The 27,935-nt window shown below is 39.1% G+C and overlaps 1 protein-coding gene across 1 annotated transcript; it reads left to right on the top strand.

Annotated features, from left to right (window-relative positions):
- Window positions 1–6: 6 nt before the first annotated feature.
- MEP1B (meprin A subunit beta) lies at window positions 7–20,647 on the top strand (the record flags this gene model as incomplete). Its single annotated transcript, XM_081149272.1, has 15 exons — window positions 7–69; window positions 1,642–1,666; window positions 2,478–2,522; window positions 2,606–2,649; window positions 4,603–4,681; window positions 6,654–6,771; window positions 7,482–7,660; window positions 8,667–8,885; window positions 9,511–9,663; window positions 11,218–11,433; window positions 13,424–13,867; window positions 15,611–15,790; window positions 17,468–17,594; window positions 18,226–18,430; window positions 20,633–20,647. The coding sequence occupies 15 exons, from the start codon at window positions 7–9 to the stop codon at window positions 20,645–20,647; spliced, it is 2,112 nt and encodes a 703-aa protein (XP_081005398.1).
- Between the last annotated feature and the right edge of the window lie 7,288 nt (window positions 20,648–27,935).

Genomic DNA, 27,935 nt, shown 5'->3' with positions numbered 1-27,935 from the left:
GACAGCATGGATTCACGGATTCTGCCTTGGCTTCTGCTCTTTGCCTCTTTCCTCTCGGTTCCTGGCTTGGTAAGAAAACAATATATGGAAAACAATTAGAAAAATCTGGAGCAGTTGATACCAATTGTTAAAGAAAAAATTGTTCACCCTTTTTTTTTTAAATGAATTTTTGCAGTGCTATTGAAATGAGCACTTCCTTTTGGTGAGCAGGTGCGGCCAGGGTACAGGGAGTGAGAGGAGCCCTGCCAGAGGGAGCCAGAGACATTGACATAAAGTTATGCTTTTCTTTCAGTTTCATTGTTGTGTAACAACTTTTCCTTTGATAAGATGGAAAATGTGAAATTTGAAAATCATTCCATTTTTATTGCTGAATGACATCATATTGCTTTTACAGTAATGAGGTGTGAATGGTGATTGTCACAGGCACAGTAAATACTTAGGAAGTTTTGTAGCATGGGATTTCTCTGCTGCTTCTTCATGAATTGAGACCAGTCCTTCTAAGTGACAGGTAGTTTGTACCACAAACCAACCCAAGGTTATAAATGAAGTTCCAAATGCTTGGGAGGAAACCTCTAGCTGTGATTTTAAAGTAACGGTAACTATAGCATTGAGAACAAGATAAACCATTTAATAACATTAAAACTGTAATCATGAAAAAAAATACTTGATAAGTTCTTTTAGTAGAAATGCTCTGGCATTCCTCTGAGCATGAGAAAACCATAGCACTTGTTACTATCAAAAGGGATGGTAACCATCCAACTAGCTCATTGCCACTGTTTGCCAAATGATTCTAGAATTCAGATACGTAAACTGTATTTACATAAAATTGTATCTTACATTTGTGTTTTCACGTGACACCATATAACCCTCACAATACCATGCAAAGCAGATGTTGACCATATCTTACAGATAGTCTGAATATCAAGAAGGTGAACTGACTTTCTGTTAGTTGGTAGAATCAGAAATATAACCCAGGTCTACTGTCTATCAGTCCCATAAACTTTTTTACTAGACTACACTAAGAAATTTCTTGGGTTTACTTAATTTTTCCATTGATGTAGTCTGGGTTTCATTTGGTGACTTCGATCTTCAGAAGTTTTTAAATAATAATACTATCTACACCCATCTATGTTTTTCTAAACATTTGGTATTGTCTTTGAAGGCAGAGTCTTGAGTGAGATATGAAAGTAAACCATGATTAATGAGGTCTTCAATAAAATTTCTTTTTAAAGGATTGTTATAAATTAAGCTAATATTTAATGTTAGGAATAAATTTTTAGGCTTTTCAAACACTGCTCCATGAATCCTTTGGAAAATTTTTATGATAAAATTGCACACACTTTAGGGCTGGAGTCCTACATCCTGTCCGGCCTTCTCCTCAATCTGTGAATTTGGTTTCTTGTTGCTTTCACTTTCAAATTCATGTAACAGGAAGTTTTATTTTTTTATATGAATTAAGAAGACTCTTTGGTCAGAAAGTTAACTTAGACTCCAATTTAACTGTCTTAAATGTATGTCAGAAAGTAATTCATAATATTAAGGGAAACTCCCCCACAAATGGCTGGATATACATTGGAACCAAGAAGACCATTTATATATAGGCATCATAATAATATTTCCTTTTATGTATTTGTTTCCCAGCCAACTCCAGAAAATTTTGGTGAGTGTATTTTCAGATTTTCTCTAAGTTATATTAAAAAGAAGTTATGTATATAATAGAACAGCAGAAGAGAAGAACTTAGGACACATTTAATGCTAAGTACATGCATAATTGCATTGAACTTTGATCAAACACTGGCTTCTCTTGATTTATTGAGGAATGTTTTATTGTTCCTGTTCCAGGGTTCTCCATACCCAGTAGAAAAACAGATGGTGGAATAGGAAAGGCCAAACACAGTGATTGACTCAGGGACATCCATAAATGCTTGCTATTATTATTTTTGTTATTTTGTGTAAAATCAGATGAACAGCCTATTTAGTTGCACACTGAGAAATCTGGCCATATTATTCACCCCTTTGCAATTTAAAAGAGAGATTTAAATTTAAATTAGGAATTTTATTTGAGACTTCAAAGGTATGCTATTGCGAAGGATATACGTATATGGGTAGATTGGACTGATTTGACCAAATTTAAACATTTGCTTTCTATTTAATCTATTCTTCTAGCTTAGTCTTCCAAATTAAGCTTAATATTATATGGAGTAATGAATTTCTTATTCCTGATGTCATTTGGCATTCAAAGGCCATGAATAGGACAAGAACATGTATGCAGAAGCTCTATAGCTTCAAGCCTGGCTCATGAGAGGTTCTCAATCAATCAATCAATCAATCAATCAACCAATGAACCAAACAATCAATCAATGTATATGTATTAATTCAGAACCAAAAAGAATCTTACTCACTTCTAATTCAATAATTGATAAAGATTTTCTTTCATAAACATAATGCTCAATGTGTTTTTCTTTGTTATTCTAAAGATGTAGATGGTGGAATCGACCAGGATATATTTGATATCAATGAAGGTTTGTAGATTTTTTTTTACATCCTTTATTAAGTGGGGAGTTTGAAAAAACTTGCTAACATGAATTTTTATCTTTCCTCTTAGATTTGGGACTGGATCTTTTTGAGGGAGATATCAAACTTAATGAGGTGAGTTGAAACAATTCAAGGGAGAATCTTCTATTAATCACTGAAAGCTAAAATACAGACTCTCTGAGAATGATTGGAAAGCATGGGCTTAGCTAAGCCCACTTATCTCTAAGCTCACAGAATCATGGTGACACATTTATTCAATGAATACATTGTACTGTAAGGAACGCACATAATAGTGTCTTCATGATTTATTACTCAGATTTCTGTGTGATTAAAGCCACCATCACTTGCTATGGGGGCCTTGGTCTTACTGCTCTTTTTTCTTTTCACTATTGGAATAATAAGATGTTTTCATTTTTAAGTAGAATCTCACTGATTCATTCTAGTTGAGCAAAGTTAAACTGAATTTATAGACATCTTCATTGACAGCTAAAAATAGTGTTGCCAAGAAGTCCTCCCAAACCTTGCATAGAATCTTCCTTCTTAGTGAAGTCCTCACCACACCTTCACCCCGTGCCACTGAATAAGTGAAAAATCCAGGAGTCACCTTGGTTTCTTTTCTTTCTCTCGCTCCACCATCCAACCCATGAGCAAGTCCTGTCATTTCTATCTCCAACCTATACCTCAGAGAATCTACTTTTCTCCTAACTTGTCTTTTTATTTCAATATTACCCTTCTCAAAGGGAAAATCCTGTCTGTGTTACAGCAAAGTGATCTTTCAAATAGACAATGGCACCATTTCATTTCCTGGCTTGAAACTCTTCAGTGGCTTTCTATTGCATTTAGAACAATGTCAGAATTTACCCATAGCCTTTAAGACCTTGCATAATTTAACTCCTGCCTATTCCTCCTCTCATTTCTTCTCTTCTTCCCAGCCCTCCCTGCCCTCTTTTCTTATCTCATTTCTTTTTAAATTTATTGTGTTTTTATCGATTTTAGAGAGAGAGGAAGGGAGAGAGAGAGAGAGAAACATCCGATGTGAGAAATATCAATTGGCTGCTTCCTGCATGCCCCCTCCTGGGGATCGGGCCTGCAACCCGGGCATGTGCCACGACAGGGAATGGAATTGACCTTTTGGTGCACGGGCTGATGCCCAAACCAACTGAGCCACACCAGCCAGGACTTTTATTTCTTTTCTCTCCTACTGGTTAGGCTACTGGCCTCAAGTCATACCAAGCACATTCCACGTTAGAACCAGAGCAACTACTCTTTCCTCTGCCTGAAATGATCTTTCCAAGGTTCCTTTCAATTCTGACTCTTTATTATCACTCTTGTTTCACCTTAAATGCCATCCTTTCAAAGAGTCCTGTCCTGGCCACTTTATCTAATGTACTCCCCTATTCCTTTACTGTTCCTTTTTTTTTTTTTTTAATTTCAATTTCCTCCATACAGTTAAATGTAGCCCATTTAAACTTAATTTGTTTTCTTACATGCTACTTGTCTCTTTCACTAGGATTAGCTAATGAAGGTAAAGACCTTGGTAGTTTTGTTATCAGCAAATCCTTATTCTCTAGAAAGTGTTTATTTTGTTGATTGGATGAATACATTGTCAAAATCAGTTCTTTACTATAAAAACTTCAAATCGTTTAAGAATTTTAAAAAACTTTGCTCTAGCTCATATGACTTTTTCTGACCCGGTGAGATCAAGATTATTGAGGTTTTGCTATCTCTTCCTTCCTGTATATTTTTAATCTCTTGTACAGGACACTGTTTATGAGTCTACCAATATTTGAAGTTCAGTTTTATAACAGTCATTCTTTACATGGTTTTGCATGATTCCTTCTTCAACTCTATCAACAAAATTCGTGATAGGAATTTCCTCCTAGAAACTATGTTCTAATATGATAAAAGCAGAGGCGCACACACAGGCACATGTACGCACACACAGACAGTTTGTTTAAGTTGGCTGAGAGTGCTTAAAACTTCATTTATTTCTAGATTAACTATTGGTTGTTTCATAAGTTTTTGCCTGATTCATTTAATTACCCCTTTCATATTTATTTTTGACAGGTACAAGACAGAAATTCCATCATTGGAGAAAACTATAGATGGCCTCATACCATTCCATATGTTCTAGAAGACAGCTTGGGTTAGTATACATCTTGGAGGATCCATAGCTAATGTATGTTCCTGAAAGACTATGATTACAGTATCCCCCGGGGTAGGCAATTATGGTTTTTAATGGTTTTTTATTTGTTGCTTTGTGTAGCTATGTACAGTTACTTAAAAAAAAATAAGCAAAGTGAACAATAAAAAGAAGCTAAGTGACATTGTCTGAAATATTTGTTGAGCTTTGACCAATAAAGGAATTAATTAACCAACATTTGTGGAGTGCCTACTCTTTGCTTGATAATTCTATTCTAGGAACATAAAGATTAGGGAGCTAGCCTTTATTTTAAAGCAGTGGTTTCCCATATGTTCAGATTTATATATGAGTAAAAAACAACACAAACAAATAAAAAATCTAGGCATTGGTATTGCTTTACAGCATTTCATTTTGCCAAGTCAGGAGCTTAAACAATAAGAACCCACTATCTTTTATCACCCTCTTTTCATAAAATAGTGTTTTAGTAGTAAAAAGTCAGAAGAATCTAATCCAAAACTAAGGACAGCTTTTCTATAGAAGAAATTTAATGGTAATGGGCCACTCGAAACATGGTCCTCATTTTATTTATGGACTAGTGAAAATATCACTGACCAGCATCAGCTTGGGAACTGCTGTTTGGAAAACATTTCCTTAAAGACCATACGTTTCAGTGAAGATTCAGATAAACCAAAAGGTAATCATAATAGAATGGAATAAACATAATGATTAATCATATGTTGAAGGAGCTATAGGAGCAACCTACATATAAAAGCATGAACATTAGGGGACAGGTGGCACTATGCACCAGGTCTGCATGAAGGCTGTGCAAGTTGTACACCATACACAGGTGCTGGGGAGGGGGACAAGTGGGATGGAAATTGAGTTTGAATTCTGTTCATCAAGAGACATTCATTTCTTTGCATGAAGTGCCATTCATTCACCAAGAAAACACAGCATTTTCCCAGATAGGGTGCCTCTAGGGAAGGGTGCCCTAGGCAGATGTGCAAAGACACAGGGAAAAAAAAAATCCTTAGTTGGAATTTAGATGGGAAGTCAGGAGATAGTGAAGTTGAACAGGTGGACAGGATCCAGATTAGGAAAGTCTTTCCCATATTAAAAAACTTAGTGTGTTTACTGATTTAATGTGGAGCCACCAAAAGTTTTAATGTGGAAGAAGGCTGTTATCACTTCGGTTGCAATATAGAAATGTATTATTAAAGGGGCAATGAGAAAGTAGGGAGATCACGTAGGAGACTATTGAAGATATTTAGGGAAGGACCAAAGAGTTTTTGAACCAAGACTGTCTTAGTAAGGATAGGCAAGAACAGATAAATCTAAGAGATTTAGGAAGCAATTGTTAGATTTGGTGATTGATGTCAAGAGGTCAAGAAGAAGGTAGGTCCAGGTAAAGGGATGCTAGTACCCAGGATTTATGCAACTTGATGAACTGTAGTACCTTTAATAAGAATAAGGAATATATCTTGAAGTGGCTGGGATAGAGATGTGTGGTGGATTAGTATTTGGAATGCATCAGGCTCACTGTGGTAGAGGTATCATATAAAGTGTTGGTGAATAACCTGGTCATTCAAGATAGAGAAATATTTGTGAGTTATTAGGATGTAGGAACAGGTAGAAGCCATGGGTATGAATGAGCATCTTTCACAATGCCTTGCATGTAACAGGTACTCCATAGATAATGGATCTGATGGAATGACCCAAGAAGATTGTTTTGAGTGAGATGGCCAAAGATGAAATTCAGCTTGGGAGAGCAACTTTCTGGAATTGGTATAGAAAGAAATATGGGGTGAAATAAGGGATCTGAAGAAAAATCAAATACTTGCATATGATAAGCAGGTTCTCGAATAATGTGGTTTTATTCAAGGTCATTTCTTTATAATGTTGATGAGATGCCACAGGGACTTAACTCTTGTTTATATTAATTAGCTTAATATTTTTGTTTCTTTTCTTCCTTCAGAAATGAATGCCAAGGGAATTATCCTCAACGCATTTGAACGCTATCGCCTAAAGACATGCATTGACTTCAAGCCTTGGACTGGAGAAACTAACTATATATCAGTGTTCAAGGGCAGTGGGTAAGTTGAAGAGTTTGTTTTCTAAAGGTGCTAATGAGAAATGTTGTGGCCAGGGAATTATTGCTCTAAACCCTGACCTTGAAGGAGAGTGGGGGCTTCCTTCCCTGTTTGTTGGAGAGTAAAAGACTGGGTCTAGTTTCTTTAGCCATAAAATAATATTTTCATACATGCAAGCTGACTTCCAATTTTTTTAGATAGTGGGATTTCATGGCATCCATCTCACAACTTTATGAACTTCAGCTACTCCTTATGTCCCCCTTCAAGTAAAATACGAGTGTGTATGCATGTGTGTATTTAAATTTATTTTAACCTAATGACTCTTACTACCTGAGTTAAGAAGGTGACAGCGTTATTTGCTTGGAGCTCAGCAATTCTGAGTGGTTGCTATACCTATAAAACCGTTATGAATGGTCATCAGCGTAGCAAGGACTATCTGGAAGACCTGGAATTTTCCAGGAAAAATCAGGACGAGGTTGACTTGGGGATGACTTGCTCCTATGTCAGGGCAAGTTCTACAAAGATCATCTGGTCTGGAAAATTTTTCATACCTCACCTGGGTTATGAGAGAAGTGAAATATGTTCAGATCCTTCCATTGTGAGGGATCCAGGTGAGTAACTAAGTGGATTAGGAATTAGGGATCTTGCCCTGAGACCTCAACCTGCATCATTATAACACCCTTTCCCTTTTCTCCTGTAAATGCTCCTGTAAGCTGCTGGTCTTCAGTGGGAAATATGCGTGCTGGGAAGCAAGACCTCTCCATTGGGGAAAACTGTGACAGAATAGCAACAATTCAACATGAGTTCCTCCATGCATTGGGATTCTGGCACGAGCAGTCGCGTTCTGATCGGGATGACTATGTCAAGATCATTTGGGACAGAATCCAGTCAGGTATATCTCTCTTGTTTTCTTATCTTTTTTAGTTAGTTAAAGACTGAATTTCTAAGCATTGTGTCCTCTCCTGCCATCTGTGCCAACTGTACGTAATAGGAAAACTCTGATGTTTTGATGTCTTACTTCATTTAACTCTAGCTCAGTATGCGTTGAAGTGGGTGAAGGACTGCTCTGTACTGAGGCCCCTGATATCAGAATCTTAACATCACAGCTCTTGTTCCTTCTTGCCCCCTCTCCCCCAGTGTCTTAATCTCAACCGGAGTAAGGCCTGGGCAGCAGACTGAAAGATTTCTGGAGCAAGAGAAGTGTTTAGCTTTACTCCAAAGCCTCAATCTCTAGGATTCCCAAAGTCTTATTTTCGGTAGAAATGTCTGCCTAGATTTGACAACACATTAATGTGCTTTGGAGATCAGATCTCCCTCACTGTGCCCACAAAATCTTTTGATTTTAAGTTGCATTCAGTTGCCCATTGGTATGATGTTAAGCAGCTTGGTGTCTTCTCTAAATGTATTCATTTAAAGAACAGCTACAGGTATTCCAGTAACCATAAAACCCCTGACTATTTCAATCCTTTCTAATGACTCTACATTATAATTCCCAGATCCCATTCCACCATACTTCCCAAAGTCCTCTCACTTTCATCTCCACTTGCTATGGATGGCCCTGCCCTCTCCTCACTGCCTGCTAATGACCCTGACTGTTTAAACACATTTAGGGCCCTCCTTTCCATGCGCAGTTCTTAGAACCTTGGGCTCAATGCTAATGTCTAACTTTGGGCTGTAATTAAAACTTAGATATGTTTAGCATTACTACTGGAATCACAATTCTAAGCTTGAATATTATATTCTAGGACAGGAATGTATGAACCTCTCTCAAAATACGGTAGATCAGTTGCAGCAAAGGCAGCATTATGTTGATGACAGTCTCTATTTCTATATTAACAGCATAGAAATGAATTTTATAAACATCAAGTAATTAATAAATTTTTAAATTTATCATTTAGGCAAAGAGCACAATTTTAACACCTATGATGACCAAGTCTCAGACTCTCTGAATGTTCCCTATGATTACACTTCAGTCATGCACTACAGTAAAACTGCATTCAGAAATGGAACAGAACCCACAATTGTAACAAGAATCCCAGACTTCATGGACGTGATCGGCCAACGGATGGATTTCAGTGACTATGACCTCTTAAAGCTGAATCGGCTGTATAACTGCTGTATGTGACAGGTTCTTTGAAATGACTTCTGCTCCTCTGCTACAAAGGGGGGGAAAAATGTGTTCTGTGCCACTTTGCTGAGTATTGCTGAGTTTTCTGAAATTATAAAAGCTTGATATATATTTTTAAAAAGGACCCAAATCTCAATCTACAATTTGAAGCAGTATTTTTCTCCTCACACTGCCTGGCTTTCAGATGTAAAAATAAATCGGGTCTTGAAGGAACATGCCCCACGCAGGCTTCTGAAACTGTCACTAAGTCAAAGGTGGTGCTCGAAACTCTTCCCAGCCCAAACAAGGTGTACAGTCCTAATACAAATGGGATCCGATAATCTGGGTGGTGGCTTAATCATCTGAATACCTAGAGGAGTGTAGACTCAGGTTTCTATAATTAGATAATTTAATAAAAGACTTAGGCAGGCAGCTTATTCAGATCTACAGAGTTGTAGAATGTCTTGGTTCTGCAGATATCAAGAGGTTTTCAAGCCAGCACCACCCAGGATCAGCGAGGTGTCTCCCTTTAATGCCATCCCAGCCTTCCTAGTACTTTTGTGATAAACTCAGTTTTTATTGCTTAGATTATCATGTTTGTATGAGTGTCAATAATTGTTTTTTTACTTTTGTAGCTTCTTCCTTGAGCTTTATGGACTCCTGCAATTTTGAACTGGAAAATGTGTGTGGTATGATTCAAAGTTCAGGTGATAATGCTGACTGGCAGTGGCTTTCACAGGTTCCCGGAGGGCCAGAGAGCGATCACTCCAACATGGGCCAGTGCTCAGGTAGCCGGAGTGAGATTTTACTTACACTAGATTTTACTTACATTCGGTGGCTCTAGCGTTTTCCTTTGCTATGAAAGACTGGGGTTTTATCTCTAACTTCCATCAGAATTATTCGTGATGACCCATCAGGTTGCTGCCAAGGAATCGGTTCTGTGCCCTACAAGGATATGGTTAATTTCCTCGCTTTTATTCTCTGAGTTTGCTTACTTTCTGAGTTCGAGCTTGGCTCTGTGAAGCCTCTCCCTCCTTGTCTATGACCCCGCAGCAGGAGAAGACTCTCTCTCCTGAGGGTCTCTTCTCTCCAGGGTAGTGGGGTTGTTTCCTCGAAGTCTGAAGAACACAAGAGACTTTCTAGTGAGCAGCACCAGGCTGTGGTTAACCAGCTTCAGAATTTCCGCTGGTCATGATTACATGCTCCTATTACAAAAATACTTAAAACTAAGGTAGAAAGTATGATTTGTTAATTTTATTCAGATAAGTATCTTTTTCCATTATAATTTTATTTTGAATTAAATAGGCTTTTTTTTTTTTTTGGCTACAAGTCCCAAATTTTCATTTATTTGCTCATTCCTGGCAACAAATATGTTAAACCAGACTTCAGAAACCAGAGCCATTGCTTGTCAGCTCCGATGTCCAGGCAGGGAGAGAGGTCTCTAAGTGAACAGGCACTTTCCCTTTTCAGGAGTGGGGTGAGGGGATAGATAGATGTTTTTTAAGGGTACAAACTTGCAATGAGTAGTAAATAAGCCCTAGAGATCTAATGTGCAACACAATCAATATGGACAATATTGTATTATAATCATAAAACTTTTTTTAAAAAATATATCTTTATTGATTTCAGAGACAGGAAGGAAGAGGGAGAGATAGAAACATCAATGATGAGAGTCATTGATTGGCTGCCTCCTGCACGCCCCCTACTGGGGATCAAGCCCACAAAACAGGCATGTGCCCTGACAGGGAATCGAACTGCGATCTCCTGGATCCTAGGCTGACGCTCAACCACTGAGCCACACCTGGCCTGGCTATAACTTGCTAAAAGCCTAGAACTTAATTATTCCAACCACTCAAAAGAAATTATATTATGAAATGCGATAGAGGTGTTACTTATCTACAGTGTCAATCGTATTATAATATATAAATGTATCAAATTAACATGGTATCCACCTTAAATTTACACAATGGTATATGTCAAATATATTTCAATTAAAAATTTTTTTCTTTTTAAATGCAGATTTGGATAGTGGATAGTGGTCCTACATAGGCCAGAGGAGGAGGGTGGAGAAAATGAGGAAAGGAAGGCAGAGAGAAAGAGGGAGACCCTAGATCTGTTAGGTGACAATTTTTTTCCACTTTTGAAAACTAACATCTATAGTAAGAGAAAGATGGCCTGATGTTGTCTCTTTCATAAACTTCCTGCTCCTAGAACCCTGTTTAAATGCCCAGCACAGTATCCTGCATACCGTGGGAAATAAGTGGAGCTATAGTGACCATAAGACACGCATTCCTATATCCAGTATCTGTTTCCTCTCAATTCTGCTCTTATCCTTGTAACAGGTTCTGGCTTCTTCATGCATTTCAACAGTAGCGCTGTGAATGTGGGGGCCACAGCAATGCTGGAAAGTAGAATGATGTACCCTAAAAGAGGATTTCAGTGCTTGCAATTTTATTTATACAACAGTGGGAATGAAAATGACCAGCTGAACATTTATGTCAGGGAGTATTCTGCAGGCAATGAGAATGGTACTTTAACCCTGGTGGAAGAAATAAAAGGTACAGTATCGACATTCTTACTGTTTGGGTTCAGAGTGAGGCATCTTAACTCTACTCGATGCAACAACCTACGACATGGGAGAGGCAATGGGTTCATTACTTTTCAACTTAGAACTTGACCCTCCTTGTTTTATGCTGTAGTAAGGGAGCTAAAATGAGGTCCTCTGTGTGCTCTAATATGTGACACTCACTTAAGGCACTGTAGATCAGTCTCTGGTACTGAGGAGGTCAGCTCTTGGCAAGTAACAGAAATACAATGGTAGAAGCTAGCTTAGGCAAAATTGGGGGAGTTACTGGCTCAGTGTAACTAAGTTGTGGAATGGACAAGAGAGGATCTGGCCTCAGGCAGGCTGGACCTGCCCCTGAACAAGGCCTGGGGCCTCTCCTGTTACCTCGGATGGGCTTTGTCCATGAAACTGGTGCTTTGGCTGTTTTCACTTCCCAGCTTACATCTTATGTCTTACCAAAAGTGCCATCAGACTGGAAAGGGGACTCTTCCTCTAACTTGTAGCTTAAAAATAAGTCCCGGTGAAGGATTCTGATTTTTATGACTTGAGTTAGTGGAACTTCTGGAGCAGTTTCTCTGTGGAGAGAGGACATCACTGTGATTGGGCAATCAAGGTCAGAGAGGTGGTGATGTCCATCTCCTATTGAAGCAGAGGCTTGGGAAGGTTCCCTGAGGAGGAGGGGCTGTGGGCTGGCAGCAACATTCACTGTCTGCTCCAGGTTTTGAGCTCCTGGTCTGAATGAATTGAGTAAAACCTACTATAAAATCAATCTACATAACGCTATATGTCATGCCATTCCCCTCCCCCCACTGTTTAACTAAGAGAAAAAAATCTGAAAAACAATGATAGTTTCCCTGTGAACACTTACAGTGAGGTTCTTAATCTCATTTTACACATACACATACCACATACTATACATATACCTTATATGTAAGTATATGTAACACAGTATACAATACATATATAAGATACCTGTTATATAGATGTAGATATTCCTTTCCATTAGCAAGCTGGTGTTATCACCGATACACAATAGCACAAAAAGTACTTAGGAAACTCACTTAAAAGTCCAGAATTTAAACCGATAGTACTTGTAATAATGAAGTGGGAGCTCCCAGGAAAGGTTTTTGTTCAATCTAGAGTCCATGGACAACAGCATTTTCTGCAATTTGGATATTTCTAAGTTATTTTCAAGCAATTGTGTTTCTCATTAAGTGCCAACATATTTCAATTTTAAGTCATTATATTAATTATGAGTTTCACACAAATTGAGCTGTTATCTACCTGGGGGCTTCTGAGAAAGTTTAAATGTACTGCTTCTTGATTGGGTATGTGATATAGGCAAATGAGACAGGGGGGCGCAGTCATGCTGCTAGCTGGGGGTGGGGGGAAGAGTGGAGGGGGAAGTGCAGTTTGAGGAGAAAGGAGATGGTACTAAATATGAGATAAATATTGATAATGTTGAGTCACTGGTAATGATTTAAGGAGTATATTGTAGGATGTGGGCTTTGTAGGGTTTGGTTCATTGGAAATTTTGCATGTAAAAGAAGTGTTCCAATCAGAGTATAAATATATTAAGGGAGGCTTTTGCTGAGTATCGCAGGAATCATGAGCACAAGTGTAGAATATTGGGTTTGCTTGATAGTTTAACACAAAACCAACACAGAATGAAAGGTAACTCTTAAGTAGGGCATGGAGGGAGTACTCGTGAATTAGATGCTGTTGTTTGCTCACCTGTCCCTGGGAATGGGTAACCTATCTGAGAAACAACTAGATAAACATTCAAATATTCCAGAGGGGAGCTCAACCCCACAGAAGTGCCTTAAGTAAGTGGACTTGGGCTGGAGGAGTGAGAAAGCCGTACTGTAGGCATCAGTAGCTGCAGGATGAACGTTTGCTCATGCAGGTTAGAACTCTAATGTTGATTCGCACAGGGCTCATTGTCCTTTGTCTTCTTTGAAATAATACTGTGTGTTTTGCAGATATACCCACTGGGAGCTGGCAACTTTACCATGTAACACTGAAAGTAACCAACAAATTCAGAGTGGTGTTTGGAGGGGTTAGAGGTGCTGGTACATCGTTGGGTGGCCTGTCTATTGATGACATCAATCTTTCGGAAACACGGTGCCCTCATCATATCTGGCGTATAAGGAATTTCACACAGTTCATTGGCAACCCAAGTGGAACTCTGTATAGCCCTCCATTTTATTCTTCCAAAGGTTATGCCTTTCAGATTAACTTGGATCTAAACCATTTGACTAATGCAGGAATATATTTCCACTTGATCTCTGGAGCCAATGATGATCAATTACAGTGGCCGTGTCCTTGGCAACAAGCCACGATGACACTCTTGGATCAAAATCCTGACATTCGACAGCGTATGTCCAACCAGCGGAGTGTAACTACAGACCCATTTATGACCACCGGTTCGTGACTCATTTTCTTTATTGCTAATACATGGTCATTGCTCGTGGAGGGATGGATGATTTGGGAATGAGAGGCCGCACCGCCAGGGACCTGGGGAATTTTGAGCCCAGATCTTAGGAACAGAAGGTATTTAGGGGACGAGTTTCAGCAGTTGTGAACAGTCTCCCAGGCAGGAGATTGTCAGGAATGTCAGCAGGGATGCCGACAGATAGAGATGATATTGACTATCTTCCTCGGAATAGATGACCATATCTGAATTCCCACCATTGTGCCAGGAATATTGGTTTTGGAGTCTGACATGCCTGGATTAAAATCCAAGGTTTGCTTCTCATTAACTAAGCAAATAGATCTTGAGCCAGTAATCTCTTGGAGCTCTAGTGTCTCAGCAATAAAACTGGGGCAGTAACAATAACCACATAGATTTGTTATGAACATCACTAGAGATCAAGCTTGGGAGTTTGTGGAAAGGCATGGTATGGAGAGGCCCCTGGCTGTTGAGTTCTCCTAACCCGTGCTACCCTGATATTGCCGCTGGGTTGTCAAAACCAAGTCAGCTCTTGTAATGGGGCGTGGTTTTTGATCAGAAGGAAGATGAGCACACACTCTGGAGTGCTGGGAAGGGTTGGGAGTGGGTTATAACATTTTATTAAAGAGTTCTGGAGGATTTGTCAATGCTGACATTCCCTATCTTCCAGTCTCAAAAAGGAGCAGAACCCAGAAAGCAATGATCACATTTCTTTTTTGTTTATTCTCACCAAAAATATGTTTTTATTGATTTTTGAGAGAGGGGGAGGGAGGGAGAAAGAGAGAGAAATATAGATATGAGAGAGAGACAGTGATCAGTTGCCTCCCATACGTACCCTGACCGGGGATTGAACCACAGGCTAAGTACGTGCCCTGACTGGGAATTGAACCTGCAACCTTTTGGTGCATGGGATGATACTCCAACCAACCGAGTCCCCCAGTCAGGGTGCAATCATTACATTTTTAATTTTAATAATCCTTTGCCATCTGGGAATCCAATAAAAGGACAAATGGAATTATGGCAAGGTGAATATTATTGCCAAACCTGAATTCTATATATGAAAATAATGAACTTAAGTGACATAGGAAAAAAACCTAACATGATAGGAAAAAAACAATATTCATGAAAGATTGTAGGGACTTGATATTCAGAATTTCTTTACTTAAAAGATAAATTCCTCCCCGAATGACATTGAAAATGGCTCAGGGTTGGATGGGTCATCACCTTTTTCCAGAAACAGTGTTTCCCTCTGCCTTCTACTCCTGAAGGACTTTGCTCTGTTAGGGGCATAATTCAGTTAACAAGATAAATTGTTCTATGCTAACATTAAAAACTATCTCAACAATAAATTGATTTAACTCAGTTAAAAGGCCTGTCTATAACTCAGAAGGTCACTAAGGAATTATTGTAATAGGCAATGGGGTTTCTATACTGCTCAGTCAGTATAGATATGATACCTACCCTACCTAGGAAACTTTCTGTACCTCTCCACTCATACTCCAGAATGTGGCCCTCCCTGCCAGGCAATCTCATTTCCTTCAGGGCAGTATAAATGAATAAGCTCCGGTGACTTGCCAGGGAATACATCACAGGTCAATAGCATCATTTAATTATTTCGAGCTTCATCCTAATTGTGTTTCACATAGCCTATTCTTCCCTTCCACCAAAAGCTACGAGGATGCTGAACACAATCCATTAATATAAATTGCCTTTTCAGATAATGGAAGCTATTTTTGGGACAGGCCTTCCAAAGTGGGAGAAGTGGCCTTTTTCCCTAATGGAACTCAGTTTAGAAGAAGCCGGGGCTATGGAACCAGTGCCTTTATAACCCTTGAGAGGCTGAAAAGCAGAGATTTTATAAAAGGAAATGATGTTTATATCCTACTAACCATGGAAGGTATGTCAATAAAAAGGGTCTTACCTAAGCTATATTTGTTCTTGTTGTTGCAGCCATTGATTATTTACTGTGCTCTTCCGGGTGCCATTTTTAGGTGTATTAAATAGAGATGGAGGAGGAAATGGGCCTGAGTGGAATCTTTTTTTGGTATGAATCTTAAAAATATGAAAATAATTTAAATGGAAACAGTGAGGGTTCCAGGATAAAGAATTTAATTACCACTACATGGAGGAATAGTGAAAAACTTCAGGCCAGAAAACTTTAGAAATAAGTTAAAGGATAGCCATTAGACCCTAGAATTATAGTCTAGGATTCCAGAAATAAAAATATCACACAAGCACATGAAGTTAAACTTAAAATGGATTATCTTTACTGTCGTTTTCAAATATATAGATACACACACACATTTTTGCAATGATAACAATCTATCATCTTTTAAAATTTCTTAGCCTATGGTAGCCAAAAAAATACATTTTCCAAGAATACTGGTGTTTTCCATGTTTTATGTGGTAGGATTTTAACTCATTTACTATTAAAGACCCAACTGCATCTCAGCAAATTAAAATCTTGTTTGCAATGAAAAGTGGTGCAATTAAAACCCATGAAATTTTTATTTCGGTGTCAATTAGAGTAAATCTAAATGATGCTTCTTGGTAAAACTTATTCAGGAAAACTTTTGTTGGGGGAGAAGAGGCTACATAAAATGTTTTCTCTCTGGACAAAAGTCACATATTCATCAATTCTGTTTGACCCTGTTTCGATAAGAAGGAACAGAAAACACCACAAAGAACAGAACCCTGGTTGTCAGGGGACCAGGTATCTTTCACCAAATACCCATCAACTGCTCCACAAAGCAAGAGACTTGTGACTTTGGGCAGGCCCCTCATCTGCCCTGTGATCAGCTCTTTGATTTCTTTGTCTGCCCCTTGAGGGTTGGTAATGTAAAAAAAAAAAAAAAAAAAGCAAATGGAACCATTTAAAAATGGAGTTGGAGCTGCCATGCCTGAGAAACCTCCTTGCATGTCTTATGCCTCAAACCTTTGGAATGCTAAAGCAGGGCAAAATAACCTTTGGATTGGGCCTAATGCAACCTTGGGTCCAAAGAACTATTTGCAAAGATAACAAGAAAGCAGATATTATGATTACTGAACTGGAAATTAAAAACATTCTTTAGAATAAACATCACTATGTTATCTGCACAAGAGAAATGCCTTTCTTCTATTGATATAATTTCCCTCCTACCCTTTCTCATAAATACTCCTTGTTTTTGTCTCCTAGTCAGAACATTAGTTGGGCTTCTGCCTGAATCAATGCTTCCCCAGTAGCTATTCCTTTTAATCTCAAATAAATGCTTGTTGCCTCTCACTTTGAAAGGCCTTTTATTTTTAGGTTAAAAAGTAACAAAGTCTTGGGCCCCTTAGAGTTCAGGCAAGCCCAGGCCCATGCAAACATGGGGTTCAGTTGTAGCCCCACAGTCTGGCCCAGCTTTCCTTTGCATCTAGATTTCAACCTGCCTATTTATGCTATCGCTGTCTATGAATATTGTTGGACTATGCTTCAAGATTACCTGAATTTCTTGCAAACCTGAAAACTGAGTATCTAATTTGAATTTAAAAGTGAAATGCTTGTTAAAGCAAAACCTGATTTCCATCCATGCTCTCCGCCTGTTGCCCTTAGACATATCCCACCTTAATTCTACGTCAACTCAGCCAGTCCCAACCCCTGGCATCACTGACCTTTGCTCAAACTTCACGTGTGAGAATGATGGCATCTGCACTGTCCGAGATGGCAAAGCTGAGTGCAGGTAAGGGCTCACTGCACGAGCTCTCCCACTCTTTTGTTTGGTATTTTATCATTCCCACAATGTAGGCTTAAATACTGATATTTCATAGGAGTTGAAATCCATTAATTTACATCTCAGAACCATTCACAGCATATTTATTTTCTGCTCTTCATTTGGGACTTTGGGTAGCCACAAGAACAGTACAATTATTTATGAGAAAGAGCACATTATATTCTAATTGCCTGAAAAAGTCCTCATGAGTGACGTATCTGAAGTCCTCATAATAGTCTGATGTGGGTAAGTGTAGCTGCCCCCATTTTGTAGATGGAGATACCTAAATTTTGAGAAGAGCTGGGCCAAGGTGTATGGCTGGGAGGTGGAGGGACCGGGACACGAGAAGTAGCATTTCCCCGTTACCGACGCTCCCTTCCTTCCCCCTCGGAGCTGCAGCTCTGAGTGCCAGGTTGGACGTCATTCCCTCAGCCCTTTCCATCCTTTCCAGGCCCCGCCAGGCCCCTGTGCCAGCCTAGCCACCGCCCTCCAGTCCAGAGCGGGTGAAATGTCCCAGGTGTCAGTGCCCCGAAGGCCGACCCACCCTTTAGCCGCGAAGACGTTCAGATACCTCGTAACAGAGCCTGTTCTGCACATGCAGGTGCCCGTCGGGGGAGGACTGGTGGTACATGGGAGAGAGGTGTGAAAAGAGAGGCTCCACCCGCGACACCATCGTCACCGCCGTTTCCTCCGCTGCGGCTGTGTTGGCCGCGATGCTGATCGTCACCCTCGTCAGTGTCTCCTACACTCGGAAGAAGTACCGCGAAAGGGCAAGTTCAAAGGCAGCAGGCACCGTCGTGGAAAATGTAAGCGGAGCCTGACATCTGGTTATTCAAAACCTATTGAAGAAATCGTATGGGGAAGAATTAAGGCTTTTTAAATATACTTAAAAAATTATTCTCTTCCTTCCCTCTGCTGGGGACAACAGCTTTGAGAGGATGATTTTTTTTTTATGACCTTCACCATAAATCAAGGATTCTTAAATTGGGACCCGCGGAGGCTTTTGGGGGAGAGTTTATCATCTTCCTAGAATGGTATCCCTCCTGAAAGGCGAAACCGCCTTTGCCTAGGCTTCCAGCCATCCTGGTAAAGGGGAGAGGTGACTTGTATGTTTTTATTTTAAAGTCTTTGAGTGATGGTTGAGCTCAGGCTTGTAGAAAGGGGGTGTAGGCATATTTGGGGCTTTCCTATGAAAGAAGGTTCCAACTAATTCTGGCTTCATGTGCAGTAATTAACTGTAAGGCAAGGTTTCCAAGTAGAGGTTTAAAGACTCTCCTCAGAAGGCCTCTAAATGGCAATAGAGTCTTGAAAACCCCCCGCCTCGGCTGGGCCCCTGGGAAGCAGGCTCAGATGGATAGCGGCACGCGGGAGGGTTATTGGGCAGCGCTCTTGGGGACACCTGTGCCAGGGCGAGGGGACCTGGACTGAGCAAGGGTAAGGTTGGACTGCGATGCAGCAACAGCTGGGGCCTCAGCCCGCCCTCAAGCTCCGGAGCTGGGGTGGCCCTTAGAGGTGTCCCGAGTGGAGGCAAGGGGGACACTCACCACCTCAGCAGCCATTGGACTGGGGCTGCCCACCAAGAAGAGTGAAAAACTGGGCAAGTGTATTTCAAGGGGAGGGCATGAGAGCCTTCATGCTAAAGGGCAGGACTAAGCAATGGGCCCCAGCATCCACTATGCACCCCAATAATAGAGAGCACAGTTTCATATGCGGATTCATATTCTCACTCACACAACAGCACAAAGAAAAGGGCATAAAAATCTGAACATCACTTAAAAGTAAAACTTTAAAAATTTTCCAGTTCTATGTCATTCAAAATAGAGTCTCTGAAAATTACTAGTAAAGCTCAAGAGAAACATGCCTCCATTAGAATACCTCTACAATAAAAAGATTGCAATTAGCTAAATTGAGAATATATTTTCTTAAGAAAAATGATTATTCAAGACTTACTATATTTTAAGGTTATGATATTTTTCAGTGAACCACCCCATATCAAGATACTAAATTTGATTGCAAAGTTAGTCAAAAGATGAACAGTGATAATGAACAGAACAGTTTTATTCTCATACACTGTTGTTATATTTCCTCAATATCAGGAAGATGTTTAAAGTTAACCGTAAGGCAATGGATCAATTACTTCACAAGCTATTTAGAAAAGTACTTAAAATGTATACAGGTTGCTTCGTTTTTTTAAACAGCTATTTCCAGCTTATTTTATGACTCAAAATAAAAGGAACAGATCTGCGAGTGCAGGACCCAGTATGCTTGGTCCCTGGAGGGGTGTTGAACTTGGGGGTTGGAGTGTTAGGGAGGACAGGATCAGTTAGCCCCCTGAAAGGGATTGCGAGGATAGTCCTCGGAAAACTGGCAAATATAAGCACTATTATAAGAGCCTTCTTAAGTAAAAATTGGAAGGAATTAAAGAAAATGATAAAACAAAGAGAGAGAAAGAAAGAAATTAAAGCAATAAATGGGGGGAGCTATCAGGGTATCAGGGACATGGTGGGGCCATTAAGTGGAAACACACACACACACACACACACCACACACACACACACACACACACACCACACACACACACACACACACACACCACACACACACACACAAACACACCAGTAATATTATAACAGAACTGTTTTGTTTCTGGGTCATTTAACCACATTCCCAAGAGCAAGGAATCAACTTACATGCTCGTTAGCACAGACATTTCTACAGTTAATTCACAGATAACAGAACCTCTAGACCTGGTTTAGATCTTTACATCAGAGTTACCTTCCTTCTGAGGCTGCAATGTGTACTCACCCTAATGATTAGCGTCTGAACAACAGGAGCCATCAGGCCAGTGCATCTTCCTGGCCGGGCAGGGGTTGCCTGCCTGCTGGGCGGGATGCCAGGAGACTGCCGAAGGAATTTTGTTTAAAAATTAGACCATTTTATTGTGATTAATTTAAATAGCAGTTTCTAAATTTAGAAATTAAACCCTCAATTGTTCTTTCCCCTTTTAGGAGCATGCATTTTAACGATGAACTCACAGTACAGCTGGCAAATGCAGTTAAAGGGGATTCTTTGTCATGGATTTCACCTAAAATATATTGCAGCTGCCTCATTTTGTGAATGGATCAGCTATGGAAACAGCTCGATATACTATAGTAAATCATTATTTTGGTAAATGAAAAATTAGTGAAATGTCGTTTGTGGTTTTTTTTTTAAAGGAGGGGAAACAAAGAAAATAAAAATAAAAAAATAAAGGTGGGGAAGCAATTCAGGCTCCCCAGAAGACTAATATTCTCTACAAAAAAAGCACAACTGCTAGAGGTAACTTTCCAGATTGCTGGCCCTTCACTTGGGGGCCAAAGGTAGTGGCCTCACAAGTGATTGCTTGAAACCCACTGGAAACACCGAAAGGCCATGATCCTCCATGTGGAGCCTCAGCATTTCTATGCTGTCCTGTCCCCACGTGGGGGGGGGGGCAGTAGGGCAGCTCCTCCCTTTCTCTCTAGGGACATGCGCCCTTCTCTCCAAAATTGGCCACTTTCTTATTTTCTTATGTCTATCCTTTGGTACATGAGCTTGGTTTAGAATTTGCTTGAACTTACAACTATAATCAACAAGAAAACTTTAAACTCCTAGGACAGTAGTTTTCAAAATTTTGGGTCTCCAGAGCCTTTACTCTCTCAAAAATTTACTCAGGGCCCCAGATATGCTTATGAGCATGATATTTATCAATACTTTAGTAAGAATTTAAGTCAGGAAAAATTAAAACTGTGTCTTTATTACTCATTAAAAAAATGATAAGCTCATTTATGGTAGCATACATCCTATTTTTAATGAAAAATAATTATACTTTCCAAAATGAAGAATATTAAGCAAAAAGAGAGACATTTTTCTTTCAAATTTTGAATGTCTGGCTTAATAGAATAGCTGAATTCTCATATAGGTGTATGTATTCAGCTCAGTCTGTTGTGATAAGTTATTTGAGGTGAAGGATATGAAGAAAACCTAACCCCATGCAGACACATGAAAAAGGGAGTCAGATTTAAATAGCTTTTCAGGTGATTGTCGACATTCTTTTTGAATACTTTGTTTAAAGCTGACAGATGGTAATTTCTTAAAGGTTAGTTGCATTTGGAATCTGAAACCATATCAGTGAACCTGTCTACTCTGTCCAGTAAATCCACTGGTCTGTCATATACTTTGAATGGATCTTTCAGCTATACATGGTTTTGTAATATTGTGTATTGATTATTTAGAAAATATTGATTTCCTGAGTTATATAGCTCTTACAACTTTTGGCACATTTCTTAATATATCAACATAACATTAGTTAATATCACTACTAATTTCATTAAAAAATCTTTAAGTCTTGGGAAGTTGACACTCATGGTGGCACAAACAAATTTAAAAAATTTAAAAAAATATATATATTTTTATTGATTTCAGAGAGAGAGAAAGGGAGAGGGAGAGAGAGAGAAACATCAATGATGAGGGAGAGCCACCGATCGGCTGCCTCCTGCACGCCCCCTACTGGGGACCGAGCAGGCAAAACAGGCATGTGCCCTGACTGGGAATCATAGGTCGATGCTCAACCACTGAACAACACTGGCCGGGCACAAACAAATTTTTAAAAATTCTAATTTTTGCTTGGAAGCCTAAATCTTATCATAAGCAACAAGTACTGTTTTCCTTGTATTGATAGGCTCACTTCATTCACTTTTTTAAATTCAAATTTTATTTAGAGAACACTATAAGACTCACTTGTAGTTGTAAGAAATAATACAGAGAGATCCAGTGTACCATTTACTTGGTTTCCCTCAACTGTAACATCTTGAAAAACTAGTGTACAGTGTCACAACCAGAATACTGCATTGATACAGAACATTTTCATTACTACAAAAATCCATCAAATTGCCTTCATATAGCCAAGTCCATTTCCCTCCTGTTCCTACCTCCTGTTTATCTTCTGGCAACCACTAATCTGTCCCCTATTTCTATAATTTTGTCATTTAAAATATAGAATATTTGGGGATTGCTTTTTTTTTTTTTTTTAATTTTAAATTCAGTTTAATTCTCTGTGGATTCATCCAGGTTGTTTCAAGTACAATGGGTTGTTTTTTTATGGTTAAGTAGTATTCCATGGTATGGCTACACCACAGTTTGCTTAATCATTTGTTTATTGCAGGACATTTGGGTTGTTTCCAGTTTTGGGCTATTCTAAATAAAACTGCTATAAACATTCATGCACAGGCTTTTGTATGGACATAAGTCTTCATTTCTGTGGGATACATGCTCAGGATAGCATTGTTGAGTCATGGTAGTCACAGGTTTAGTTTTTTTTAAAGGAACCGACAAATGAGTGGCTGTACCATTTTATATTCCCACCAGCAGAAGTGATCCAGTTTCTCTGCATTCTCGCCAACTTTTGGTGTTGTCGCTATTTTTTTAATAGATTATTTTTTAGAGTAGAGTTTTAGATTCACATTAAAATTGAGCAGAACTTAGAGAGATTTCCCATGTAAACATACCTCTCCCCCTATCAACATCCCCACCAGAGTGGTAAGTTTGTGACAATTGATGCACCTATATTGACACATTATTATTATCACCCAAACTCCATAATTTGTTTACATCAGGATCCACTCTTGGTGTTGTACATTCTAGGGGTTTTGACAAATGTATAAGGACATGTATCCACCAAAATAGGGTCCTACAGAATAGTTTCACTGCCCTAAAAGTCCTGTGCTCCACCTATTCACCCTTCTCTCCCCTCAAACCCCTGGCAACTACCAATCTTTTTACTGTTTTCATGGTTTTGCCCTTTCCAGAATGTTTTTTGTTGGACTCATACAGCATGTAGCCTTTTCAGACTTCTTTTCACTGTTTTTTATTCTAGCCTTTCTGATAAGTATATAATGATAGGTCATTGTGATTTTAATTTGCAGTTCCCTAATGACTAATGATGGTGAAATCTTTTCATGTGCTTATTTGCCACCTGCATGTCCCCTCCAGTGGACTGTCTCTTGATGTCTGTGCTCATACCCTAAATTTTAGAGTCTAAAAGGACTCTTTGCTCTTATACCATTGTGTTTTGTAAGTTCTTTATATATTCTAGATCTATCCTTTTGATGAATATGTGGTTTGGAAACATATTTTTCCATTCTGTAGTTTGTCTTTGAATTCTCTCTCCCTCTTTTTTAATATCTTTATTGATTTCAGAGAGAGGAAGGGAGAGGGAGAGAGAGAGTTGAAATATCAATGATGAGAGGCTCGTCAATCAGCTGGGGATCGAGCCTGCAACCCGGGCATGTGCCCGACCAGGAATCAAACCGTGATCTCCTGGATCCTAGGTCGATGCTCAGCCGCTGAGCCACGCCTGGCCGGGCTGTCTTTTAATTCTCTTAAAAGGGTATTTTGCAGAGCAAATGTTTTTAATTTTAATAAAGTCCAATTCAGCAATGGAAAAAATAGATTTTGCTTTTGGTGTCAACTATTTATTGAAAAGGTGATCCTTACTTCATTGAATTGTGTTACATTTTATATATATATATGTATATATATATATACACACATATATATAAAATTACATATATAATGAAACAATTTATAAGTTTATAATTACATATATAATATAATACCTAGAACAACCACTATGAGAGCCATAGAAAGACAGATTAAAAACATATATATTAAACACATATATAAAATGTATTACATTATACATGTATATAAAATCATAGTCTTCATGTAAGCTTGAAAAAATATCTGCCAAATAACTAAGTCTGAATAACCATAACTTATCCTTCAGTTGCTTTTTAAACTAAAAACTGTGTACCATAAAAAATAGCTAATTCATCTCACAACTCAAAAATCTTAGAGGTGTGTTTCCTTGAAAACCTGCTGTACATCACCAGGCAGCAGAAGTGCTTTACTAGTGCCTCCCATTTTATTACACACACTGTTAAAAAGATGTACACTGAAGGGTTGAGAGTTCATAATGTTAACAACATCTACTGTTTCGTTAAGTAAAACTGGCTTTAATTAATCAATTAATTAACTTATTTATTTACTGAAAGTGTGTAATGGTGAAGACTGCAGTGACTATTAGTACAGTTTGGCACCACTGCCTTGATTTGAGCGAAGACATCACCAGTTTTGCTCATTACGACTCCCATCCCAATTTTTAAATTTTAAGTTGTGGTAAAAATTTTAAGACCGTAAAAGTCACCATTTTAACCATTTTAAAGTGGCATTTAGTACATTTATAATGTTATGCAATCACCACTACTATCTAGTTCCAGAACATTTTCATCACTCCAGAAGAAAGCTCTGTGCCCATGAGACAGTCATTCCCCTTCCAGCTCCCCTCAGCCCCCGCCAACCACTAATCTGCTGTCTTTATGGATTTGCCTATTCCGGATGTTTTGTAAAAATAGAATCACACAATATGTGACCTTTTATGTCTGGCTTCTTTCACTTAGCAAATATAAGCACAGTATTCCTTTTTATAGCTGAATAATATTCCATTGTATAAATATAGCACATTTTTTTATCCATTCAAAAGTTGGTGGACTTTTGGGTTGTTTCCACCTTTTGGCTGTTGTGAACAGTGCTGCTGTGAACATTTGTGTATAAATTTTTGTTTGAACAACTGTTTTCAATTCTTTGGGAATATACCTAGCAGTAGAATTGCTGGGTTGTATGGTAATTCTATGTTTAACTTTTTTCCATGGCAGCTGCACCATTTTATATTCCCACCCGCTATGTATGAGGGTTACAATTTCCCCACATTCTCACCAATACTTATTTTCTATTTTAAAGAAAATTATAACCATTCTAATGGATGTGAAATTGTATCTTATCATAGGCTCACAAATATTTTTGAACCACCAGTTCAAATTTCAACATAGAAAGAAGCAAATAATATGGTAGTATTAGTATGAGAATATATATTTTTTAATCTCAGTGACCTTTATGGAAGGACAGGCCTTGGAGGTTGTCAGGGGTCTGTGGACCATCCTTTGAGATGCCTTACTTGAACTTTATGCAGGCAGACTAATACGGGTAGACTTTTCTTTACCCAGGTAGTGACAGTTCACATGATTTTTCTTGGCTGTTTCCCTTTTATAAGGGACAGAGGTGGGGTAGTGGTTAAAGTCATGAGTTTTTATATCAGATAGACCTGGGTTTGAATTCTCCCTCAGTAAGTACTAATTATATGATTTGGGGTAAGTTTTCTAACATCTCTGAGCCTCAATTTCCTCAGCTATAAAATGGGCCAGTCACTACATCATGGAATTCTTATGAGGTTTAATAAGATAATAAGTGTAAGTTGTTCGGTAGATGGTGGGCACTCAACAAATGGCAGCTATGAAAAGTAGATAATGTTACTAGTGTCATATAATTTATTATCTAAACAGGGACAATTTTGAGGGTGATGAGTGCTGGACAATAGGTTTTACTGGTCCCAGGTACACCTGGAAGTGTGGCTACCTTAAGAAAAGGAAGTTGTAGGAAATCACTTTAGCAACAGAAGAAAATTGTTGCCCACACATGGGTGATTAACAGTGCATAGTCTGCCAGGCTGGTGTGGCTCAGTGGTTGAGTGTTGCCCCATGAACCAAGAGGTTGCTGGTTTGATTTCTGGTCAGGGCACATGCCCAGGTCAGGCTTAATCCCTGGTAGGGGGCCTGCAGGGGGCAGCCAATTGATGATGTTTCTCTCTCATTAATGTTTCTATCCCTCTCCCTCTAAAAAAGTCAATAAAAACATATTTAAAAAGAAAAAAAGACTGTATAGCCTGGAGCCTGACTACTTGGGTTTGGATCCCACCACACACTAGTTGTGTGGCTTCGGACAAGTTACTTATCTCTCTATGCCTCAATTTCCTCATCTCTATGCTGTGTAAAAATAACACTTAGCTCATAACACTGTTGCAAGGCTTAAATTCCATAGTTTATGTAAAGTGCTTAGAACAAGCCTGGCCCATTACAATCACTATGTATTTAAGAGCTGCTATTGTTAGAAGAGGAAATGTAAAGGGAGATGAAGGGAGCAGGAGGAAAATTCTTGGATTATAACGGATTATTTTCAGTGGACTGGTAGGAAGAACAGTTAAAAGCATCTTTTTATAATGGTCTAATTAGCAAACACAATTGCATATGAGTCTTTCAGTTTTACTGAGATATAATTGACGTTACACTGCATAAATTTAAGGTAAACAGCACGATGGTTGCTATGTGATACCAGGACATGATGACCACAGTAGAGTTAGTTAACACTTCCATCACCATCACCTCACATAACTACCCTTTTTTGTATGTGGTAAGAACATTTAAGATCTACTCTCTTAGCAACTTTCAAGTATATAATACAGTATTTAAACCATAGTGCCATGCTGTACATTAGATCCCCTGAACTTATTTACCTTATAACTGGAAGTTTGTACCGGTTGACCAAAATCTCCCCATTTCCCGCACCCACACCCTTTGCAACCACCATTCTCCTCTCTCCAAGAATTCTCAGCTCCGCCTCTATTAGCTATATTCATCCAAGCCTTCCCTTCTACCTCGGGCTCCCCCACAATTTGGTGTAAGAAATAGCAAACAAGAAAGTACCACTTTGATAGAACTGAGTTAGTGTCCAATGTCCCAGTATATCCCTGTGATGAAGCTGAGCTGGAGCATACAACTTGGCCTCCATAAAAACCCAGGAAGGAGTTCAGAGAGCTTCTGGGTTGGTGAACACGTGGGGATTTGGGGAAAGTGGCTTGTGTGGAGGGGGCACGGGAGCTCTACACCCTTTTCCCATTCCCTGCCCTGTGCATCTCTTCACCAGGCTGTTCCAGAGTTATATCCTTTTATAACGAACCAGTGATCTAGTAAGTAAAATGCTTCTCTGAGGTTTGTGAGGTGCTCTAGCAAAGTAATTAAACCCAGGAGCAGGGGTGGGGGTGGTCATTGGAACCTCTGATCTATAGCCGGTAGGTGAGAAACACAGGTGACAACCTGGGCTTTGTGTCTGGTGTCTGAAGTGGAGGGTAGTCTCGAGGGACTGAGTCCTTAGTCAGTGGAATCTGATGCTACCTCTGGGTAGAACTGAGTTGAATTGTAGGACACCCAGCTGGTGGACAAGAATTGCTTGGTGTGTATGCCTCCCCCGAACCACATCAAAAGGAAGAGCAGAATCATTAGTATGGTAACATGAGGTATAAATCTGACTTGCAATTTGACTGAGACTACAAAGAAATTCCTCCAAATGAGCAGTTTGCTTTACCAAGGAACTTAGCTGACCTGCCAATCCAAGGACTAGGAC

The sequence above is a fragment of the Miniopterus schreibersii genome (assembly GCF_964146895.1).
Source record: "Miniopterus schreibersii genome assembly, chromosome: 10".
In the NCBI taxonomy this organism is placed as follows: domain Eukaryota; kingdom Metazoa; phylum Chordata; class Mammalia; order Chiroptera; family Miniopteridae; genus Miniopterus; species Miniopterus schreibersii.
Note: the sequence above shows the minus strand (reverse complement) of the source record. Positions and strands in the feature narration are given on the sequence as shown.